General features: G+C 35.4%; 2 protein-coding genes across 2 annotated transcripts; one reads left to right on the forward strand and one right to left on the reverse strand.

The window, feature by feature from the left end:
• The first annotated feature begins 2,283 nt into the window (after positions 1-2,283).
• ponzr6 (plac8 onzin related protein 6) lies at positions 2,284-11,039 on the forward strand. Its single transcript, XM_015606045.3, has 4 exons — positions 2,284-2,481; positions 5,765-5,910; positions 7,071-7,231; positions 9,070-11,039. The coding sequence occupies exons 2-4, from the start codon at positions 5,799-5,801 to the stop codon at positions 9,247-9,249; spliced, it is 453 nt and encodes a 150-aa protein (XP_015461531.1). The 5' UTR covers positions 2,284-2,481; positions 5,765-5,798; the 3' UTR covers positions 9,250-11,039.
• A 4,205-nt stretch (positions 11,040-15,244) lies between these two features.
• tifa (TRAF interacting protein with forkhead associated domain) lies at positions 15,245-18,693 on the reverse strand. Its single transcript, XM_007250176.4, has 2 exons — positions 18,551-18,693; positions 15,245-16,373 (listed from the first exon to the last, which is right to left on the reverse strand). Exon 2 carries the CDS (start codon positions 16,333-16,335, stop codon positions 15,763-15,765), a length of 573 nt encoding a protein of 190 aa, XP_007250238.3. The 5' UTR covers positions 16,336-16,373; positions 18,551-18,693; the 3' UTR covers positions 15,245-15,762.
• Between the last annotated feature and the right edge of the window lie 4,860 nt (positions 18,694-23,553).

Here is a 23,553-nt window from a genome sequence, read left to right on the forward strand (position 1 = left end):
ACTGCAGAGCTGTGTTCACACTCAGTTTCTATGAACAGTCCTCTGAAGTTTAGTTTAAGTTGTGTACAGAGGGTCTGGCAAATGTACTGTACTGTAATTTTCTGGCGTTACACTGCTGGATTGTTAGTTTTTTCTGACTGATTACCAGGTTCTTATCTATTTCTGAAAATGACATTTTTAATATACCCAGGGTTATGGATTATGAACTAAACAAAAACTAGGGCTAAAAAAGGTCAGACATGCACTGACTGTATAAATAAAAAACAAAATCGGTTGGTTCATCTAGGTTTGTAATGATTAATACTAGTGATTAATATATAGGTTTGGGTACTGATCTCACAGTATTAAGAGTCTAATAGTGAAACAGTGCTGTCAATTACACAAAACCCAAAGTCTTTCTGCAACAAAAATTATTCAAAGAAGGTGTTTCTACATATAATTCACATATACCACTGATTTCAGTGTGTTTACACTGTAAGTAAGGTAACTAAAGAGGACTGTTCGGTTTCAGCAGCTGGTCCTGGTCCTCTTATGAGCCACTTTCTATTCACACTATTCAGCATGATTTATCGTCTTTTTTTCCTGCTATGGGTTTGTGTACAGAGAAAGGAAGCAGTCTGCTGCCACCTGCTGACCTCATGAGCCCGGTCCTTGAGAAAAACTATCCTGCCCATTTTTATTTAAAAAATGCACCTGGTTACTATGTGTGCCTTGAGTATCGGTACTGAATCTGGATAAGACCAAACCACATAAAAAAAGGCAAGTATGAACACACCCATTAATCATTTAAAGCAGATAATTGAATCACTCACCACTTCAGGAGGTGCAGTCACAAAGACTAACAAAACGTTATGATGAAACTGGCCCACCACCACATGAAAGGAAGACCAAGAGTTGCCTCTTCATCAGAGTTTCTAGCCTTAGAAACCTCAAGTTAACAGAAGCCCAGAAAAGAGCTCATCTAAATGCTTCACAGAGTATTTTGGTTTTAATACTTTTGCCGTTTATGTGGATAAGTGTAATTTGTACTAGATTTTTTTTTTAACTGATTTAAATAGTGAATTAAAGTGTATGGCTTATTAAAGTATGTATGTAAAATCGTTTGTGTGTGTTTATAATTGTAACGTTTTTAAAACCAGAAACAGATTTGCATAAAAGACTTCCGTTACTGGAAATACAATTTATTTAAAGTAAAATAATGAAGAGGAAAGTGTGCTTCTTTTTTTATTAAAAAAAAAAAAAAAAAAAAAAAATCTTTTTTTTTTTTTACAATACTAAAATGACCTTTTTCAGTTTTTAGGTTTTAGTTTTAATTTCTTTTCCTAAAAGGCTTTTGTTCAGTGGATTTTGTATCATTTCCAGTTATCGACTGGACCTGAAGAGCTTAAATGGAAAAAAAGAAAGGGAAACCGGTACTGTAAACCGGTAGGCTACTCTAAATGTGAAGTTTTAGAGTTAGAAGTTAAAGCAAAAATAAGAGTAAATAGAAAATACTTTGTGAAGTATAACATACAATAAAAAAAATCCAATTTACATAGTTACAATTACTTATATTACATAAACTGTCCACTACTGGTTATTGTCTTTTCTACTCACCTGGAAAGCATTAAAAAATGCCATAAAGCCTATTCTCACATTAATTTCTCTTATAACACACCTTCACAAGAACACTAAAATTACCATATATTAATAAAGCATATATCTAAATGCATTTGATGCACTTAGTGTTTATCTTGATTGCATCATTTGCATGCATGTCTTACATCACACACTCTAAAAAACAGAGGTACGATATGAGTACTTTTTTGTACTTAAAGGTACACTCTTCATAATTGTACCCTCAAAGGTACAATATTGGTCTTTACAGGGTCAGATTCGTTCCCTCTGAAGTACAAAGTCATTTCTAACAGCAATAAGTACAGATTTGTACCATTTAACCTGCAGCCAAAGGGTACATTCAGTATTCAGTATCACTGTACTAATAAACAATATATATTTTAATTGCACATTTTTTATTTGAAAGCCAGACAATTTTGGATCATCAAGTTTTTGAGCCATATTCAGTTGATGATAATGTTTATAATTTTTATAATCTTTACTGGCACAAAAACCATGGGTACAAAAGAGGACTTTAACTTAAAGGTACTTTTTTGTACCTTAATATAAGGTACAGCCCCAGCGAGCTTTGTACTCTTTTAGGTACAAGTCTGTACTTACTTTTCTTAGTGTGCAGCCATTACTGAATTCTCCTCACAGTCTGATTAAGATAAATGCTTTTAGTTCATCACAGCTCTGTATACTGCATCAACTGCATCTACTGCCCCTCGCTCTCCTCTTCCTCCACCTGTGATCGTCCCAGGTGACGCCCTCACCTCACTGAGGGGAGCTCCACCTGCAGCCTGCTGGATGCACAGCTGCCCAGCTACTGCCTGTGTTCACTGCAAACACAAACAGGTGTACGTGACATCCCTCCGGTAACAGGTAGGTCGTGAAGATTTTGGTTTTATTACTTTATTAACATGTAATAATTAAGATATGTGTGTTTGTTGATGTTGATGTATTGTTTGTTATTTGTTTGTTTGTTTGTATGTTTTATTTAGCGATAGTGATTTGTTGTTTAAATCATAAATATGTGCTTTTGATTGGTTATTGCAGATTAATAGAATAAATAGAGGGGGTAACAGTATGTTAGAAAGGAATATTTTACAGAGATCAATTAGGCTACACACTCTTTGATAATACAGAACAGGTGAAACCGGTACATTTAAATTGTCATTGAAATTGTGTCTTTAGAATAACGAAAGTTTACATAAAAAAAACATGAAAAATACAACTTAAGGTTAATTTAGGGTGTGCTTATGTCTGTTCATAACTGATAATGACTGACCTTTAATGTTAAAATGTGGTTGGAATAATATATATATATAAAAAAATAAACTACATTTAATGTTAAATGGTTGTAAAACAAAAAACAAAATTCTAACAAAAGATTGATTTATTTTTTATCTTATAAATATAATACATTCTATTATTGTTTTAGCATTTTGTTAGATGTGGATCATAAAACTACTTCAAAAAATCTAAATGTGTTAAATTTACAAGTAATATTTGTCTTAATTCTGTTTTAATCTGAAGTATCTTTTCAGTATGTGAATGTATTTGAGTGTTGATGGTTTTTCACTGAACAGATTATGTCCTCACAAAATCCTGGAAGAGACACGAAATTGTAATCTAAAGTGTATTAAATGTTAATAATGTTGTTTCATCTTTAAAAAAACTAAATTTAATTCTATTGTTGAACAACAGTGATTTACCTGACTTAGTGACTTCCTGGCTGTGATTGTGACAGAGCTCATAATAGCAGTGGGTTCTTTGATAATGGATCCTCTAAGTTCTCCTTTATTCTCTGGGAAATGAAAAGAGGGGGCTTAGGTTTTGTGTGGTTATGGAAATGTACATCACGTAAATGTGGCTTATAGAAAGCCATGTTTGGAGAGTAAATTTGCAATGGAAAGCAGCTTTGCAAATGCAGTTTTGTTCTATAGGAGAAGAAGAAACTCAAATTACTCCAACATCTCATGTTTCACAGCGTTTTACTGTGTTTCACTGTGTTTGTTTTCTGTAGTAACGAATACATTGTAAGTAGAACTGCTTTTCCCTGATTCCTAAAGAGAGGGTGCAGAACAGGCCCTGCAGGATGATGGGATCATCTCAGAGAACAATGCTGAAAGTACAGAGTTTCATCTCCTCTGTTTTGGGCGGAGATTTCATACAATATAAGAGAGAGATCTGACATGAATGCCCCCTGTGGCGCAGTACACAGGACTGTGTTTACTAGGGGTGGAACAAAATATTGATATTAGGATATATCATACTGTTTCCGTCGTATCGTATCGTCGTATCGTATCTTCAGAATTGTCTTGCAATATATTTTGATTATCACTGAATCACAGTATCGTAATTTCATCGTTATTGTGGGCAACCTATTGTTCTAATATCATTTTGTGAGATGCCCTGTCAATCCCACCCCTGTTTACTGCTGTATGTTTGCATTTACAGTCAAATCAGTCATGATTTTGCAAACTGTTCAACTCTCTGTTCAGCATTTCTGAAAGCTGTTCAGTTTAGTGGGAAGGGAGAAAGGGAAAATCTTAAATAAAAAAAAAAAATATATATATATACTGTATATAGAACATTTAAAATACATACATATACACAAACATTATATAATATACTTAAAAAGCAATACTTCAATATTTATGAACAGCCGATTATAATGCCAATAGTCACAACATAATATGTACAGTAGGATGCTTTATAAAATAAATGAATGAAAGACTGTATTGATGTAGCATCCACATCTACTGAATATTCTATTTTATTTTTAATCAAACCACTTCAGTTTCTGAATCAGTTTCTCTGATTTTGCTGTTTATAGATTTATGTTTGAGTAAAATAAACAATTGTTTTATTCTATGAACAACGGAAAACATTTCTCCCAAATTAAAAATAAAAAGATGGCCATTTAGAGCATTTATTTGCAGAAAATGAGAAATAGCTGAAATAACAAAAAAGATGCAGAGCTTTCAGACCTCAAATAATGAAAAGAAAACGTTTATATTCATAAAGTTTTAAGAGTTCAGAAATCAATATTTCATGGAATAACCCTGGTGTTTCATCACAGTTTTCATGCATCTTAGCATGTCCACCTCCTCCAGTCTTACACACTGCTTTTAGATAACTTTATGCCTTTACTCCTGGTGCAAAAATTCAAGCAGTTCAGCTTGTGGTTTGATGGCTTGTGATCATCCATCTTCTTCTTGATTATATTCAAGAGGTTTTCAATTTATTTAAATCAAAGAAACTCATAATTACGTAAAATTAATTCCATGTCATTGTGGAGCATATCTATTGGTCTAATGCCCAGCAAGGTCAAGGAAATCTGCCCTATTTAAATCCTGACAAAAACACTTATGGAGCGCTACTTTGTTTACATGCAAAGAAATATTCAAATGTAAATCGAAATGACCTCAATAACCCATAAACATCATTTGAATAAAGCAAACCCTTTTAAGCCTAATTTTATTTATGTCTGTTTTATTTATTTTATATATAGATAGATAGATTTAAATAAATGATATACTGTTTGAGTAATTAATTAATTTAATTTCACGATTATGTCAGACCCTGTGATTTAACTAACTAATCAAATTATAGTTATAAAGCAACTATAAACTGTTGCATTATACAGTTTTTATAAATGAGACAGGTTTACACTGTAAAAATAAAGGTGTTTTAACCCTCTAAAGCATGACTTTTATATGTGTTTAGAAACAAATATTTTAGCCTACTTTTCGAGAGCTTCATTAAAAAAAAAAAATCACTGCTTGACATGATTGCCTTGTTATGTAATAAAAACATTGAAAAGACAATGCAATAATAAAAAAAGTGTTTTGTTGACTGAAAACAACACCATGCCATAGAGGGTTAAATGTTCTGTTAGTAATGTGGTAATAGAAGAACAGCATGTTTGGTGGTGTAGAGAAGCGTGGTTATAACAGTGATGTGTGAATGTGAAGAACTTTGTGATGTGTTTCTAATACAGCATGGCTCACTGTAGCTCTGTGTGTTAAAGAGTGGATGGAGTTTTGGTTTAGTGTGCCAGATTTACAGACTGATTAAGCTTGAGGCTATTATTTAAATTGTGTGTGTAATTCGAAACCGTGATTGGCTGAAAGTGTGTATGTGTGTGTGTGTGTTTCAGGTCAGTGTGTGTCCCTCGGGGCTGTGCTGTTATTATGGCCAATCCTACAGTTATTGTGCAGCCAGTAGCTTTCCAGCCTCCAGACAACCAGAGAATTGTCCAGTGGAGCAGCGGGATATGTGACTGCTGTGAAGACATGGGCATCTGTGAGTGAAAGAGTGTGTGTGTGTGTGTGTGTTTGCACATTGTGTGCTTAGAAAGTTATTTTACTATTCATATATGTATATATGTTTATTTTGAAAAATTGGCAGCATAATAAATGATAATAGAACTGCTGTGATTTAGTAATCACATATTATACCACAGTTAGTTCAGACCCTGCAATGTGATTGGCTGAGAGGCTCTATGAGTGCCACTATCAACCAGTAATGCACTGTAAACGAAGCTCTCCATGTATTAATCCTCCACATACAGATAACCTAGCAACGATGCAGCGCTTACAAGCCAAACAGCACAGCTACAAACAGAGCAGCAATGGAACTATTTTTTATAACCAAAAAAGATTGTATTTTCTCATCCTCTTTCACTCAGAATCTTTTAATAAACAGCGATAATGGAACTGTGGTATAATCACAATACACTCGAGGTTCGTGCTGTAATGTGTCATACTGGCACTTTGACCGCAGCACAGCAGTGCCAATATTACACGTTATAGCACTCTCTCTTGTGTATTATTGCTTTATAATACACATGCAGAAAGTTGCCTAAGAATATTTTGTCACCTAAAATAAGTATATACAGTGTGACAGGTGCAGCAAGGAGCAGGGAGAGGATGCGGAGAATGGATGAAAATGCGAGTGATTTTATTAAATAATACAAAAATAAACAAAGAAACACAGAGAACATAGACGTAGTAAACATGTACGAGAACCAACAAAGCAAACAGGAAACACAGGCCTATAAATACACACACAATGCAGGAAAGGAAACTGGGAACACCTGAGAACAGGGAACGAGGGGGGCGGAGCTACAAATTAAACACAGGTGAAAACACTTTTTGGTGGAGACACGAAAGGAACACAGGTCAGGTGCAGAGTAAGGTAAGTGAACAAACAGGAGGGCAGACAGATCAAACACGGAGACAGAACAGGACAGACACGGAACAGGGCCAGGGTGTGACACAGTGTGTAAATGCAAACATTAGCTTTTAGAATCAGACCTCGTACATAAGAAATATCAGTGCTTAATTATCATTCTAAACATTGTTATTAGAGAAATAGCACTGTGTTTTGTATCTCTTTACATCTTCAATTGTTACAAGATAACATACAGTTTTTTTTTTATGTGTGTGTTTGTGTGTGTACAGGCTGTTTTGGCTTCTGGTGCCCATACTGTTTGATGTGTAACACAACCAAGAAGTATGGCGAGTGCATGTGCCTCCCCCTGGTGGAGTTGTGCTTTGGAGGTCTGATCCCTCCTGTCACCTACAGCATGAGGAGCTCTATGAGAGAGAGATACCACATTCAGGTACACACAGCACCCTAAAGCAAAACTGCAAATAAAATCACTTTAATGCTGTTAATACAATTATTATAAATACAATACACACTCATAACAACTATAAAGTGTGATAAAGCTGCTACAAAAGCTTATTTGTGCAAAATTATATAAAAACAATTTTCGGTTGCATAAAGAACCAAGGCAACTCAATAGGCTTTAGATGTCATTGAAACTGCCAGTGCGCTATTGCCTCCAAGCCCTAAAGTACCCTCTTTAGTGTCAAAAAAATCTTTCAGCTGCCCTGTTTGTGTATGGGAATGTGAGTGGAATTGAGTGCCTGCTAGGCTGCCCGTTCTAACTAAATAATGATAATGTTCCTCTAGATCAGGGGTGTCCAAACTACGGCCCACAGATAATTTGCGGCCCGTTTCCTTTTTTGGAGCGGCCCGCGAGAAATAGAATGAAAGTTGGCCCGCTGTTAAGCAGGTTTTTATAATGTGAGATTCAAAGTTTGAACGCTAGGTGTCAGAAACGGGCCAAAGAGTCTAAAAGCGGAGAGGGTGCGCATTTCTAGCGCAGAAAAACGGGCCAAAGAGTCTAAAAGCGGAGAGGGTGCGCATTTCTAGATAGTAAGTCAAGTAAAATGGCGTGTAAATGAAATAATCAGGAAAATGTATTATTTAAAGTGGTATATTTCAACCTTTTTAACTCTGCAACCCCCTTGTAGGCTCCGAAAAATTTGGTGATTCAGAGAAGAAAAAGAAATTTTGCCACCCAAATCAGATTCATCGCAAATTTAGCTGAGAAAATGCAACCCTCCCCCCCTGGAAGTATGTCCCAACCACAAGGTTAAGAACCCCTATCCTAAAGGATTAAATGTAATGTGTTGCCCTATAGGTCCCCTCAAAATGGGATAAACCACCCCTTTCAAAACTCCAGCGCAAAACACTCAGTCGAGCACAAACTGCTGCTGCAGGTAATTCACACAGCGTGCGAGGAAAAAAAAGCACCCGAGAGGAGAAAAATGAAGCTCAAGAGCAACATTTTCTTCAGCATGCACACGATTCCTTTTTTTTTTGCTCGCTAGTTTCACATTTGTGGTCACGAGAAGTTCATTTACCCACGCAAAATGTCAAAACACTCTGGTTAATTTTTTTCACCTGTTATTTTTGCACCCTCGACTTTTGACATTGATGTGACGCCATATATAATTGTTGTCAATGATGGCACACAGTTTAAAAACTCATGAATTTTTGCATCCATCCATTTATGTTTTCATTAATTTAGTTTCAATTTATATATATATATATATATATTTATTTTTTTGATTGTGAGAGATATTGAGACTCCTGGTAATTGGGTGGGTTAAGAAAAATAAATTATGGCATTATTTGTCATTTCATATCTTTGATTATAAGTAAATGATAGGAAAAAAATTAAATCACTTCTCTGAGCAGTGCGTGTGTCCACACTTCTAACTGGCTTCAGACTTCTCCTTTTCCTTAACTCAGAGCTGGAAAGATGTGAAAACAAAGTTCTTCTTGCCCAACTTGATTAAAAATGGGAAGTCTTTTTGCAGTCAGTGCAAAACAAAGCACATCAAGCACATTCAGCAGCTTTAGACTAAAATCTCCAATTCTTTGAAGTAAGACTTAAATGAGGAAAATATGATGTATTGTCTGGAAATTAAATAATTTCACTAAGATGTTGCTAAGATTTTGGTTTTGTGCAGTGAGGAAATTGGTTCCTGACCACTATGACCACTAAGGCAACACTAAAGTTCTTGTTTTTTGTGTTTGGTTTAATTATCACATTTGGTTCAGATTAAGACTGATCTGCTCTTGTTTGGTTGTCTCTCCCTTAAGGGCTCCATGTGTGATGACTGCTGTGTGTCGACCTGCTGTGGAATCTGTGCGTGGTGTCAGATAGCCAGAGAACTGAAGTATCGCCGCCAGCAGCCCCAAGTGATTGTGAACTCCTCTGTTAACGTGGCTTTTCAGTCTCCAATGGCCGCCATACCCCATCCTCAAGTCATAACCCACTGACCATATACATATGACTGATGCGGGATACTAATCAGATAATAATTACTGTATACCTAATTCAAGGTTTACTTAGATTATATATAGTTATTTAAAGATTATATAATGTCTAGTTTTAAGAATTTACTGTCATCACAAGCTGAGCCAATTTAACAGGCTGTTTTATAGAATTACGTAGCACTTATGTTTTATTTTTTGAGGAAACTGCACTTTTATATGCATAGGTCAAGCAATTTAAATTTCTGTTTACCACCACAGGCAATGTTAAATCTAATATTGTTATTTATAATGTCGGTGCCACACAAAAACCTGTATCTTTTTATGCTTTTCCCTGTTCCCTGTAATTTTGTATTTAAATTAACTTAAATTGTTTCAGAAACTGATACCTTAAACCTTTACTTAAACAGTGTATGCCTTAACAACACCCTGAACCGAGTACAAACAATGCACGTATTAGGTCTAATTAAGTAAATTAATTGTATGTAGTTTGGACCATAGGGTTAAAAAACTCTGCACATCAGTACAGTAGAGTAGGGGAATGACTACACACTGTGGGGAAGAGGACATAACATTACATTCCCGTTTTTCGCATTATAAGGCGCATTGGATTACAAGGCACACAATCAATTAACATTTATTTTCTGGTCTATTTTCGTACATAAGGCATACCGGATTATAAGGTCCATTAAGGTACACTAGTAAGGAACAGGGGTGTTGCCATGTTTTCCTTCTAAATTGCTAATTCCTTCTAATTCCGCTGGGTGGCGAGACCTGTAAAGCTAAGATAAGCTAAGTAAACAAAACTGTAATTCTTTAAAAATATATATTTTAAAGTCGTTGGATATTAATCTACACAAATTCTGTCATGAAAACTGATTATTTGGGTAAGTAAAATGCTTCCGTTTATTTACAGTAAGCTTAGATTTCCAGATTTCCAATAAGTCATTAGCAGCTAACCGCTAGCACTAGCCGCAAGTCATTGCCTCACTGAGGAACCCTGAGCGTTTCAGTAAACTAGGGCGATATAAGCAAGCGTTTCCTCCCAATAGTTTGTTTTAACACACAGACTACAGTCCGAAATACACACCTCTGATCAGCGAAGGAGCTAATGCTTAGTGTGGTTAGCGGCGAATGCTAATACTGCTTCAGCAGTGCTAGCTGGGGTTAGCAAGCCGATAACTCTCACCTCTAAATGTCAAAAGAGCTAGCGCTAATGCTAATACTGCTGGAGAGCTAAACTAAAACTAAACTGAAATGCTGGACTTCAGTGGAGTGGCTTTACTGCTCCTTACAATCTGTACAACTTGTAAAATTATTTTAATATATAAGGCGCACCAGATTATAAGACACACTTTTGATTTTTGGGAAAATTAAAAGATTTTAAGTGTGCCTTGTAGTGCAAGAAATATGGTACATAACATTACATAAATGAGTTAGTCAGGCTTATTTGTGTGATCCTAAGTTTCTTTATAAGAAGCCCAGTTATACTTTTAAGTGTGATAAATGGAACAATTAAAAGGCTCCAAGATGATTTGAACCAAATACTCCAAAAATCGACTCCATTGGACGTTTTTCCTCTTTTGTAAAATTGCTATTTTAAAAATACAGGATTTTTGCATAACAGTGAACGGACTGTATGTTGCACTTTCAGAGACCAGATATATTTTTGTGACATATTTGTTTAATTATTATTTTAGCCTGTGCAAATTAAACAGTTTAACACAAAGAGATATTAAAGTAAATGTGTGTGGAACACTTTGAATAAATGAATGAATAAATCATATACTTATGTAGCAGGGCATGTGTGATTTTTTTTGTAGCATGTATTAAGGCAGTAGGATCTTGTAGGCTGGAGCTGGGGTGACTAGTCAATGTATTAAAAACATCATCAGTGACTGCATGTACTGGATGGTGGAAGACTGTAGTTATAGCATTCCAGCAACACAAAGTTCTGTTATAAAGTAGAAGAGAAGATGTGCAGGATTTTACACTTTGAATTATATGGATACACATGGCCATCTGTAGGAGCAGCAACACAAGTAGAGGACTGAGCAATAACCTGGAGACACTGGAGCCTGGTAGCCAGTGTTCCCAGTTCTTCAGCCAAAAACCAAGTATTTAATCTAGAATGGAAAGCAAATCACACATTAAAATAAACTAACTGAACTAACTCAATTTCCGATGCTTTAATCATTAACGCAGTAGAATCCACATAGCAGCGCTTCAAAATATAATAGAAAGCCTTGTGTAGAGACTGTTACTCCAAAAAGTATCTCAGTGTGTCTCAACCCTTCTGTGTCAGGCTTAATCATTGCCTTCAGTTACACAAATATTTTTCTTTTTAGCAATAATTTGCTAAAAAGTGCTAAAATGTGTTTTGCTTGTACATAGCTTGCTTTTTTATCAAAGACACAAAAACTAAAATGATCTACATCACTTTTTATAGTGTTTTAATTAGACTCATTGTATTTTTTTTATTCAGCCTGGGGCAGAGTTTTTATGTTTACTTGAAGAGCTCTTATTCTAAGAATTTTATAAAGTCAGCTGAGGTTAAGATATCACTGCTATAAGCCTATATGGCATTTTGTTTCACTTTTAGAATAATTAATCTCCAAAATGTGTCCTCAACGCGGGAACTTTCAGATTTCATCATGATCCTGGATCAGTGATGCATCAGAGACGATACTAAGAAAGGCCAACACAAGGATTCACTGTCTTAAATTTGATCATTCAGACTCAAGTCAGAGCTTATCAGCAGTGTGGAATAAGCCATTAGGTTCAGTACATTTCTCTTGGGTTCACTCCACTACAGTCTTTCCCTGAACTGCTCATATTATACACAGCCCTCAGTTTCTTTCAATAGATAAGAACAACATTGTGATTTAAACCCATCAGACAGGTTTTCCTTGACCTTAATTATTCCTGAGAACAAAACAAGGGAACAGTAAACAGACTCAAGTTTAAAATTTAACATTTCCTGTTTTGTCAGTCTCTTTCACAATAAGATAAACGTGATAGCAAGTTCTTCGTTCAGGCAACTTTTTTTATCTTGATTATTGGAAAAAGTGTCATGCTCAATAAAATCAAGTAATAAAACATTAATAACACATTCAATGATAATTCTATGACATGCAATGACCAACCCTGACAACCCACAAAATCCTGGACAGAACAACTGATCAAATTTAAGGTGCAATTATAAAAGATTATATATAGTATTTTATAGTTGCAAATAAAATATCTTAAACTATCTTAACACTGTTAAAAAAAATCTGGAAATTAATGCAAAATTAATAGAAATGTAGTATTAAATAGAAAGTGCAAAAACTGTAAATGCATTGCAGCTCAGCTGCGTTGCTGTGGTATAGGTGTTGGTTGCTCAGGTGTTGCTAGGTTGTTGCTATTTTATAGTTCTTGGTTGCCAGTTGTAGATGTTGCTTCTGCTGGTTGCAATAGTATTGCTATGTTTTATACTGATACGTTTGTAGTACAGTATAGTGGTGGAGTCCAAAACATTTGGCTAAATGCTGGAATGCAAATATATTTGGCTAATAAAGCCAAAACAATTTTGCTTGGTCAGAGTCCACAAACTTTGGTCTGAAATGTGGGGTAAAGGTGTCTGGTCCAAAAGCTTCTCTATACACATACATTACTGGAGAGCAATAGAGAGAAAGATGTCTGTACATGTTCTCTCAGCTGGATTGTGGAAAAGCTGAACATTCCACAGTTCCTTCAAATGGGGAAAATGTACAATAATTTTTGCGGTTCAAAGCAATGTGACCTGTAAAGAAGTTTGAATTCCTTTTGGTTAAAAGTAAATATCCAAATTTGAATACAGTCGTATGGGAGTTTTGGCCACAATAAAAATGTTTGGCTCAATGCTTACTGTATACATCTTCACACTTACTCAAAAGCTGTGAACAATCCCCTGTGCCATCAATCTGACACATGATTAACAGTAAGAATAGAGTCAATATATCTCGAAAATTGCAACCAAAGTAAACTGGACAAAAATGGCAACAACAATAGTGGAAGTGGTAACAATAGTGGTACCATATTGTAATCACAATAATTATAGGCAAATCTTTTGAATAATAGCATAACTGTTAGAGCTGTGTACTGGCATAACCCGGGCAATACAATTCTTATTTTATATTACAGGGCTTACAGTTCAATATATCATATCATATATATCATATTTTGCAATAGTATTAGCAATTTTAGGAAAATACCATTTTATTATTCATAAAATCTAGTAAAAGAAATGTACATTTTTAAGCAGTCAGAACCAAAACAGGACTGATAAAGAAAAATACTGCTGTTTTGAGGTTGTGCCGTAAACATATCACTAAATAAACCCCTGTAAACTAATAATGTTAAATAAATACAGTATTGCAAAATACAATATCAAGATACTTTGATATAGCAAAATTATATCACCACTAGTAACTATTATTTACATTTTCTTTCCTCCACCTCTGCTATTGCTTGTTTGGATTTAGGTGTTACTTCAGCTCTGTTACTTCAGCTCCTTCCAGGAATTTACTGCTGCTGTGAAAAGAGGGCTGCCTAGCAGCTGCCTGCTGAGGCTGAACAAGCCTGGGAAAGCCCCAAGCTTTACACTCAGGCTATTTAAGGCTCTGCTGTTATGAGGGAATTCACCAGAGAGTAAGCTCTGTTTCTGGGGCTGGATTTGAATTGCAGTATAGTAGCCTGGAGGTCTCCAATGTGACCTGCTTATGTCACACCCCATGACTCCCATGACATGACACTCCCATGTTATCATGGAGCTGTTTTAAAGTAAGCCATGTGGAAAGCAATGTGCTGTTCTGTGCTGTGCATGCATGTCAGACAGACAAAATAAAAGAGAAAAGAGTGTGGCTGAGTGTTGAACAACATGTCATAAAGCATTTTGATGGGCCAAAACAACAGGCTACACTATATGGACAAAAGTATTGGGACAGCTACACATTACACCTACAGGTGTTCTAAATCCATAGGCATTATTATAATATGTTTAGTTGTTGACCCATAGCAGCTCTAACAGCAGATTAAGTGCTCTACAGTTATTTTAAGCCATCAGAGTGTTGGATTGACTTGTAAGAATAATCACATTATTGACTTTAAGATCTCAGTATTGGACATTCTGTGTTTCTTAGATAGAATATGTCATATACTATTTAATCGTACTATCATATTATCACTGTATGCCTACTAGTGGCATGAAATTGCTATAATATTGTGGTTGACTTGTTGTGGCAGTATGAACCCAGTGAGCTCTTTAGAATAATCCAATTTATATTGGTGTCCATAGCTGTACATACGGATGCTTAAACTGCCTGGATTTATTATTAACTTTAAGCGTGAACCCTGCACTGATCCATTCATGCCATACTCTATAGCTGTACATACGGACACTTAAACTGCCTTGGCTTTAGCATTAACACTGAGCATGTATTTGTCACCTACTCCCACTCATAACTCAGAACCGGTTTTAACATCAGCTATAGCTCCTCATTATCTCTCTTTGTACAGTTGCTTTTGTTCCATTATTTGTTTGTCCTCTCCGGGTCCACCTGAGGGGGATGAGTTCCTCTTAAGGTTTCTTTCTCTTAGTATGAGGGAGTTTTTCCACACCACTGTCGCCACTATCACCATGGTGCTTAATCGTAAAAGGCTTGGGCCCGTATCTCTGTGAAGTCGCAATATAAATACATTTAAATTAAACATAAGACAGACTTCAAAGGTACTTGATTTTTACTTTTTTTGGCAATGGGACTGAATAAATCACCGGAAGTCAATTATTAAGAAGTGTGTTCCAATATTTGTGTCCACATAGTCTCTTATCATTACATTCTTTAAATACCCTTGCTGTTGGTTTAAGCTCCCAATGCAAACACTCTCCTGTCACCTGCTTTGTGTAAATAGACAGTATCCAGATATATCAGCTTCTGAAAAATGTGGACAACATTTATTGATCCAAAGAAATTCCAAGAAGTTTGTGAAATGTCATTTATTAAACTGAATACAAAGTGTTGTCCTTCATGGTTCTTTCCATTTCACATTGTTGCTCATAAAGCATGCTATCCTATATTTACACATGAAATAAGTAAATACACACTCCACATATTCACAGTACTTAAAAAATAATAAAATAATAATTAATAATACAAAAAGAAAAGAATAATAACAATACTAGAGAGAGGCTAAACTCCGCCTCGGTGTTTAGAAAAATACAGTTAGCTCGCAGTTCCAGTTAAAAATAATTGTTAACATTTTACTTGGACATACAAAAGGTTTTGAGTAACAGCATTAAAATGAATGAAGCAGGGAAATCTCAAGGTGAAAGGTCTCTAAATGTACTTGTTTCTTCCTCAGTTAAATGAAGAACTGTCTCTTTTGCTGATTCAATACCGGCCTTCCCCATTCCGAGGCCACAAAATAGCCACAAAAACAGCTCCACTGGGTGAACTCATCCTTGGGTCACAGTGAGCACAGCTAGGGATTTTCCTACAGCTATGCATACACAGTCTCATCAGACTCCAGTGGCTCCTGGCTCACAAGCTCTCCATTGTGGTAGTTTCTCACACCAGTGTCCATCACCGCTAACGTACAGGGTATATCCATACCCATTTCTCGTGAGGGTGGGATGTTCTGCTTCTGGAACAGAACCTCGAAACTGTCCTGTGCCTCACCAGGCTCCCTAAACACCAGCATCTCGTATTTGCCGAATCTGAGCAGGGCCTTATCCTCCAGGTCTACTCGCTCGAGGTACCCCAGTTCACAGCCGTTGACTATGATCTTTCCTCTTTGACTGATGTTCTGGACAGTGAAGTGCAGGTCCGTGCTCCCAGTCTTGCGATACGCAAAGAACGAAATCTGCTTTCTGGAGACGCGAAGGTCGTTCAGGACAAAAGAGCACGTCTGCCCGTCTCGCCCCAGCCTGACTGGGTCCTCTGCGTTCATCTTGTGATGGCGATTCAGGGGCAGGTGTTGATAGAGAGCCTCTACGGCCTGATCCGGATGGTACAGCTTAATATGAAGACACGTGAGGGACTCCTCAGTCGGCATTGTTTGAGAAACATTCATATTGGCTGCTTTTGGGTCTTTCAGCTTGAGTCAACTTTCTGAAACACATACAAGCATGTCATACAACTTATAACTTTATTTCTAACACATTTTGTGTGTTTGTAAATATATCACAAACATGTGTAATGTAACTACATAAATATCTTCTTTTTTATTCCTAGTTACTCAAGCTCAGTATACAGTGTGCCAGAGTGAGCGTGTGTGTTCAGTAGCCTAACACATCTGCTATATAAAAACAGATTTCACGTTTGCAGTGTCTAAATCACATGTTATTTTGAATGCAACCAAAAACAAATGGGTTTTGAAACACTGTACTTTGAAAATAAGTAAAAAAAAAAATCAATGTTTAAAACTATGTATCTCAGCAGTAAGTGTGTTTTTGTTGCCAGAGTGCACTCTTTTCAGTATGCGTATTGATTTATTGGTTAGGATACTGTTAGATCAACACAGGTTTTGTTCCAGATCTCTTTGTGAACTTCAGCCACTGTATGGATTTGTTCATTTATTACCAGCAGCTCCACGTAAACCAGCTAAATTGTGGGTCCTCCTTGTGAAACTGACTGTTTGTATATTTTTGTGTTAATGTTTCAATACATAAATAATGCCCAGATATAAAGCTTCACAGCTTCATAGATCATTTTTATAGGGCAATTAAAAAACTGGACATATAATCAAACCGGGATGACAATTATAAAAACTGTAATTCAAGACCTCTGTAATGGAGCTTTACTAGTAAAAGCTGTGTATGTAGCTTTATTGAAAATATTTATTAGTGACATCATAACATCAGATCTACAGATTAGTAATGCAACTGTGACTAGTCACATTACCAGGAGAACATCGTTGCTGTCCATTGAAAAACAAAACAGAAACTTTACAGGAGAGAGACAAAATCTTATTTTTTTACTTTTGATGGAGGTCAAGCTAAAAATAGTTTATTTTAGGTAATTTTGGAGAATTTCTGTTTGTCTATTCATCAAGAAATTTTGACGCAGTGCAAGGGACAGTTTGTGTGTTCAAATTATGTAGTAAACTAAAAATCATCAAAAATAGAGATACTTGTATTTCAGTTGACAGCGATGACATATCCTTAATGTAATACTTAATGTTTTGACTAGTCAAATGTGACAATTTATTTGCACAGAATTTCACCCTCTGTTATCTATTTTTGTAATTTGAACTAATAAAAACTCCAGTTAAAGATGATCATGAATGAGACCTATTGATTTCTGTTATAATCTGGTAAAAATCTTAATTAGAGGTGTGCCATATCATATTGTATGCAACAAGAAATAGATAGATAGATAGATAGATAGATAGATAGATAGATAGATAGATAGATAGATAGATAGATAGATAGATAGATAGATAGATAGATAGATACTTTATTCATCCCAGAATGAAATCCTAGACATCCAGCAGCAATAGTGCCAAATAAACTTTAATATTTATTTTGTTGCAGTGGTGTGTTATTGAAATATATATTTTTAATTTAATGTTTTGTCATCGCCAAGAGTAGCATTAACAAAAAAAAAAAAAAACAAGCTTGATCAGGCTGTGTTATAAGAAGACCTCGCTCTAAGAACTTTCCATTGTTTTCTGTAATAACTACATAACACAGTACTGTACTTTTACTTTCAGTACTTAAGTACTTCAATTTACAATAAACTACTTGCAATAATTAAGCACAAAAAATATAAAATACTTTAGTACTGCTACTCAAGTGTGGAGCTTAGAATACTTCAACTTCTAGTCAAGACACATTTTGATAGAGCACTTATAGAGTATGTTCCTCTGGTATGTTATACATGTCTGCTGAAGTGGGATCCTCAAGTCATGCACATCTACATTTCTTATGCAGCTCGAACTGAGCATGAAAACAACGGTAAAATACCATTAAAGACAACATTAAAGTGCCTTTTATGTGTGAATTCTAACAGTAACAGTAACACACTTTTTAGGTCATTCTACAAACCACCTATGAGTTATTAAGCAAGAAATAGGTTAAAAAAATAAAAAATGCATTTTAAAAAGTTTTTTTTTCCCACACAAACCACATGACCGACTGCTGACCGCCTCTGTTTTTTTTCCTCTCGGATAGATACATATATCTACCGCCCGAAAAGCACGTGAATGCAGCATCAGACACTGTTTACAGATCTTTGCAGACAGAAACACAACACTGCAGATTCACCCACTAATACAGCCTACCTACCTTCACCCACTGTCCGCGAAAACAGCCGCTCAGCCCCCAGCCTGAACACCGACTCTCTCAGAGACTCTACACCGCTCTGATACAGTCTAACGGACCCCTGCTGTCTCACACACACATATACACACACACACACACTCTGAGGGAGGGGAAGAAAAAGATTGCATCACATCCTGAAAGCAAAAACACTGCAGCCAGAGCTGCTGAGAAATCTGACACTATAGCGCGGAAAGTCCAGTATTGCGCAATACCCCAACAAACATAATAAAGGACCCTATTTTATTGATCTACAGCGCATCAGCTGGATTTAGGGCGTGTCTGTCTGTCTTTAGTTTATTTATACTTTATTGATTGTTTCAAAAAATCCTACCTTACTTTGAAATTTAAATTTCAATACGATACAATACAATATCCAACTTCACAACATATTACAAAATTATTTACAAACATTAAAATTCCATTTTCTCCTTTTTGCTATTAAATGTCCTCTTTTCCTTTTGAGTTCTGTTACAGCCTGCTTAAAAAAACTATTTCACTTGTGAGATTTTGATTGTCCATAACAATTTTGCATCTTGTTTTCCATAGTTTTCTTGTTTTCTGGGAGTTTAAATCATTTATTTTATTAGTCATGGAGTTTCAAATACCAGTTTAAATGTAGTTTAAATCATTATATGCTTTTATTTTATTTTTATACGATCTGTGAGTTATTTTAGAGCTATTATTTCTGCGTAATGTTGATCTCTGAGTGCAAGTGGATAATTGATAGATAGATAGATAGATAGATAGATAGATAGATAGATAGATAGATAGATAGATAGATAGATAGATAGATAGATACTTTATTTATCCCAAAGGAAATTTAGGAATTTGCACATAATTTACAGACAGTGTTGTGTGCTTTCTCTAAAGCTGAAGTTGAGATGAGCTGCTGTGTGAGCCTGCCAATGAAACAGAGCGTCCATCTTTGCGCTTCCTGGTCCATTTTTATTCCATCTAATACAACGCAAAGTCCAGCTAGGGAGCCATGGGAGAGAAAGGGTTAAAATATTTATATAATAAATATAAATATTTTACTATACAAATAATCAACTCACTTTGAGATACTCAGAGGCTTTCTTTAAAAATTCCCCCCAAAAATAGACATGGTCTGGCTGCAGAGTCCAGGGGGTGGGGCAGGATCTGATCCAGCTCCTTCTTTTATGTCATGTTGTCATTCTCTTTAAGAGGCTGGTGGCTCTAAGACTTTGGTGCGTTGGTATCTCAACAGCACAGCGCTTCTAAGCGCCTCAACAGAGGATACTGACCTGCACGTTCATACTGTAAAGGTACCCCAGCAGCTCATTTAAGCAATGTAACAGCAATGTTATTTTATTCTTTATTCCAATTATTGTTGATGTAAAAGCTGAATTTGCGCTCTGCAGCTCGTTTATTTGAATGTGTACACATGCTGAGGCTGTGTTGCCTGCAGTGTGCAGGGCGCTCCTGCATGGCTAGGATAATACTGGGCAGATATTGCCAGATATTTATCTGAATACACCTAACTTTCAGACCACCACACCCCTCAGTGTAGATTTATCACTATTAATTTATTATTAATCAGTTTAGTATTGATAATTAGAAACACCGTGTGGGCCTGATTGAGCTTGGAGACATACAAGGTTTCAAAATCCCAATAAAGTGTGTTAATGTGGCCTGTAGGCTTTCGCTTATCAGTGGTTTCTACTGCCAGAGAGACAATGTTTCATCACCATCTATGAGGAAGTGGGTTAATATAGTCATGTCTTTCAGTAAATGATGTTGTTTATTGCTAGTTCTGGCATTCTCATAGAGGATAGAGGACACATCCCATCCCGTAATGCCTATAAAACTAGTGCTGAACAACATAACTACTTATACTGTTACTATTTCTCCTCCTTCTACTACTACTACTATTATACTGTGTAAAATTACATTTACCATGAATAAACCAGTATTACAAATATATAGGAATGTTAAATTTCACTTTAAAGAATGTTTTGTACATTTTGTACTGTGTGTGTGCGTGGAGGGTGCGTAATTTGGCACCTAGTTAAGTTATATGATTTTTTTTAAAGGTTTTCACATTTTTTTATATTTTAGGGCATTTTTTATTGAACTATTTTCATAAAAATATTGAGCTATTTTAACATGTTCATGAATTCCCTGTCCACCTTGTTATCTTGGGATAACCGCTCTTTTAAGAAGCATCCTTTGACATCAGTGACATCACAACCTTTCCACTATTTTCATTTCAACAGACTGAAGGCAGTTGCTGCATGTTCACCACTTATATTATCACTTACTATTTATCATATTGTTACCATACTTAGCTAAAGTACAACTTACAGTGTCCACCTTGTTGTGCTAAAATATCTCAGCATTTAAAATGATTTTAGTAAAATTAAATCTATTTTACACAAATTCACCATGAACAACTGAATATGTCTTCAACTCTGGGTCAACCTCTTTTTCATCAAATGCCAATTTTCGCTAAAATTGTGCATCCTGTTGTCTAATCTGTCCTAACAAAGTGGATGCATGCATGACAGTAACTAAAAAGACAGTAACTAAAAAGCTGGAAAAATATGATTTTTAAATAAAGTGAAGAGTCAAAAGAAAGAAAAACCCTAAGCCAAGTTTTTAGGGCCAAAAAGCACAGAATTCTGATTATGACCTTTTGTGTGGAACACATAATACTTACGTCTCCCTACGTGCCATCTTTGATAAAACACATTTATATAAGATTTTATTGAAATAATTTAGAACTTTTAAGGTTTAAGAGATTATCATATTTAAGAGATTATCATATTGCTGCTTGTGAAAGATTTGTCTATGGATGCATTATGAATTAGGATCAGGTGTTGGTGATAATGGAAGCTGTTAAGGAACTGTATCACTCTGTGTGTCATATCTTTCAGGAAAGGGTTTGTTTATTATGGGGTATTTTATTTCTATTTCTTCTGTTGTTGCAGAGGATGAATAACACATATTGTCTATGCGCGCTATGCCCTATGAACTACATTATAAAATAGTGCTGAACAGCATAGATACTACTATTATTATTACCCTCTCTTTCTCCCACAACTACCCTTATTACTAGTAGGATTGTAAATTTCAAGAAACAATGACTCAAATGCTTTTCATTATGTTCTCCACAACCCTATTATTTTAGAGTAATCATTCTGCTAAAGATAAAGATTATCATGTTACAGCTTGCAATTGATCCTCCTCTGGATGAGACACATTAGGAATATGGATCAGGTGTCTGTGATGATGGAAACAAAATCTTTCTGTGAGTCATGGGTGAACATGGGTGAACATGTGTGTGCGTAGGGATTGTGAGGCAGTTCCCTTTATCCAGTATTGTTATGTTTTATTAGCAATTTTTATACAGTAAATAAAAAATATATATTGATTTATTTAAGCTTATAAATGTGGTAGAACGGGTATTTAGTGCTCCATTCAAAATCTACACATTGTATAAATCTGTTTTTACCTGCTAGTTCTGATATGATTCTGTTTTCATCATGCATCAGACATGCAATTGGGTCAGTATCAAAAAGAGGGACCTGATAATGGGCCTATAAAGACCTCATAAATGGGGCCCAGTCACCAACCTTCTCCACCATGAGCCTTAATGTGACTGCCTACACGATGCTGTGATACACACATTGCCAGAACCAGGAATGAGATTCACTAGATTCACTAGTCAGAGAGGCGAAGACGTCTGTCCTTTTAGTAACATTACTAACATTATTACACATTAATAATGGTTTACTCTGCATAGACTGGATTTTTGCTGATTGAGTTATCCATGTTTAGCTACAAATATATACTAAAAATACTAAATCCCTAAAAATATACCAGGCCTATAGAAATCCTTAAGGACTTTTAACACTACAGGCAACATCTCAACATATAAACCCTGTTCTTTATGGAAGCAACTTAGCTTCTTCTAATGAAGTCCTCAAGGAACACCTCATTCCACCTGTACTTTTTAAGAATGTACACATTAGTTACTACAAGGTACCATATGTTGGCCCTGATTTTTAAAAAGGTTAATTTGAAACTAAATTGTGAGGTCTAAGCTAAGGGTTTAGGGAAGATCTTGCACTCATACTAAATTACTTTTCAATATTTAAACTCAGTCCAACAAATAAACATACTTAAGCATACTTATTCAGAATTTTATAACACATTGAATTACCACACATTAACGCACATTAACGGTTGATACAAAGCACAATGGTGCCTTCTTTGTGGTATGCTTTACAATGTACACATTCAGAATGCCATTCACACCAGTACTTGATGTAATTAAAATAAAAAAAAAACAAAAGGAGTGTGACATTTATTTTGTTTGTATGTTTTCTTGCTTAAGCTGGTAGTTTGTGACACAAATAAACTCCAAAAAGAGAAGGAGTTGGGACAGTAAATAAAAACGCTAACAACAAATGCTGACACAGTGAGTCACAAAGATGGTCAAACAATCTCCAGTTTGTCATTAAATGTCTGCGATATTTATTGAAATGTTAAAAACAATGTACTCCAAAGAATAATGTAAAGTTAAAACTTATTGAATTTCTTTAAATTCAATAGCAGTCAATGTAAGAAGAGTTTAACTCATCATTTTGAAATTTTCTCTTCGTCTATTCATCATGATTTTTTGACACACTGTGTACGAAACTATGTCAAAATAAACTATGACTTCCAAGATTCTGTCTACCTTCACTGAACTAATTTCAATGCTTATCCCCACTTGGTGAGTAATAACAGTTCTTTAGTCTTAATACTGAGTTTTATTGCATTTTTAGTCTGCATTTTAGTCAGAAAAATGGTCCATGAAAGTAGCTGGAAATGCTCTAATATTTGTAGCTGTTAAGATGTTAATTGTTTTTTTTTTTTTTAATAAATATCTTTAAATTTATGAGTTAGGATGGTTTCTGGGTGGTTCTGCCGCTTGATTGTATGATAAACTATCCACTTAA

Source organism: Astyanax mexicanus, chromosome 8, assembly GCF_023375975.1.
Source record: "Astyanax mexicanus isolate ESR-SI-001 chromosome 8, AstMex3_surface, whole genome shotgun sequence".
Taxonomy (NCBI): domain Eukaryota; kingdom Metazoa; phylum Chordata; class Actinopteri; order Characiformes; family Acestrorhamphidae; genus Astyanax; species Astyanax mexicanus.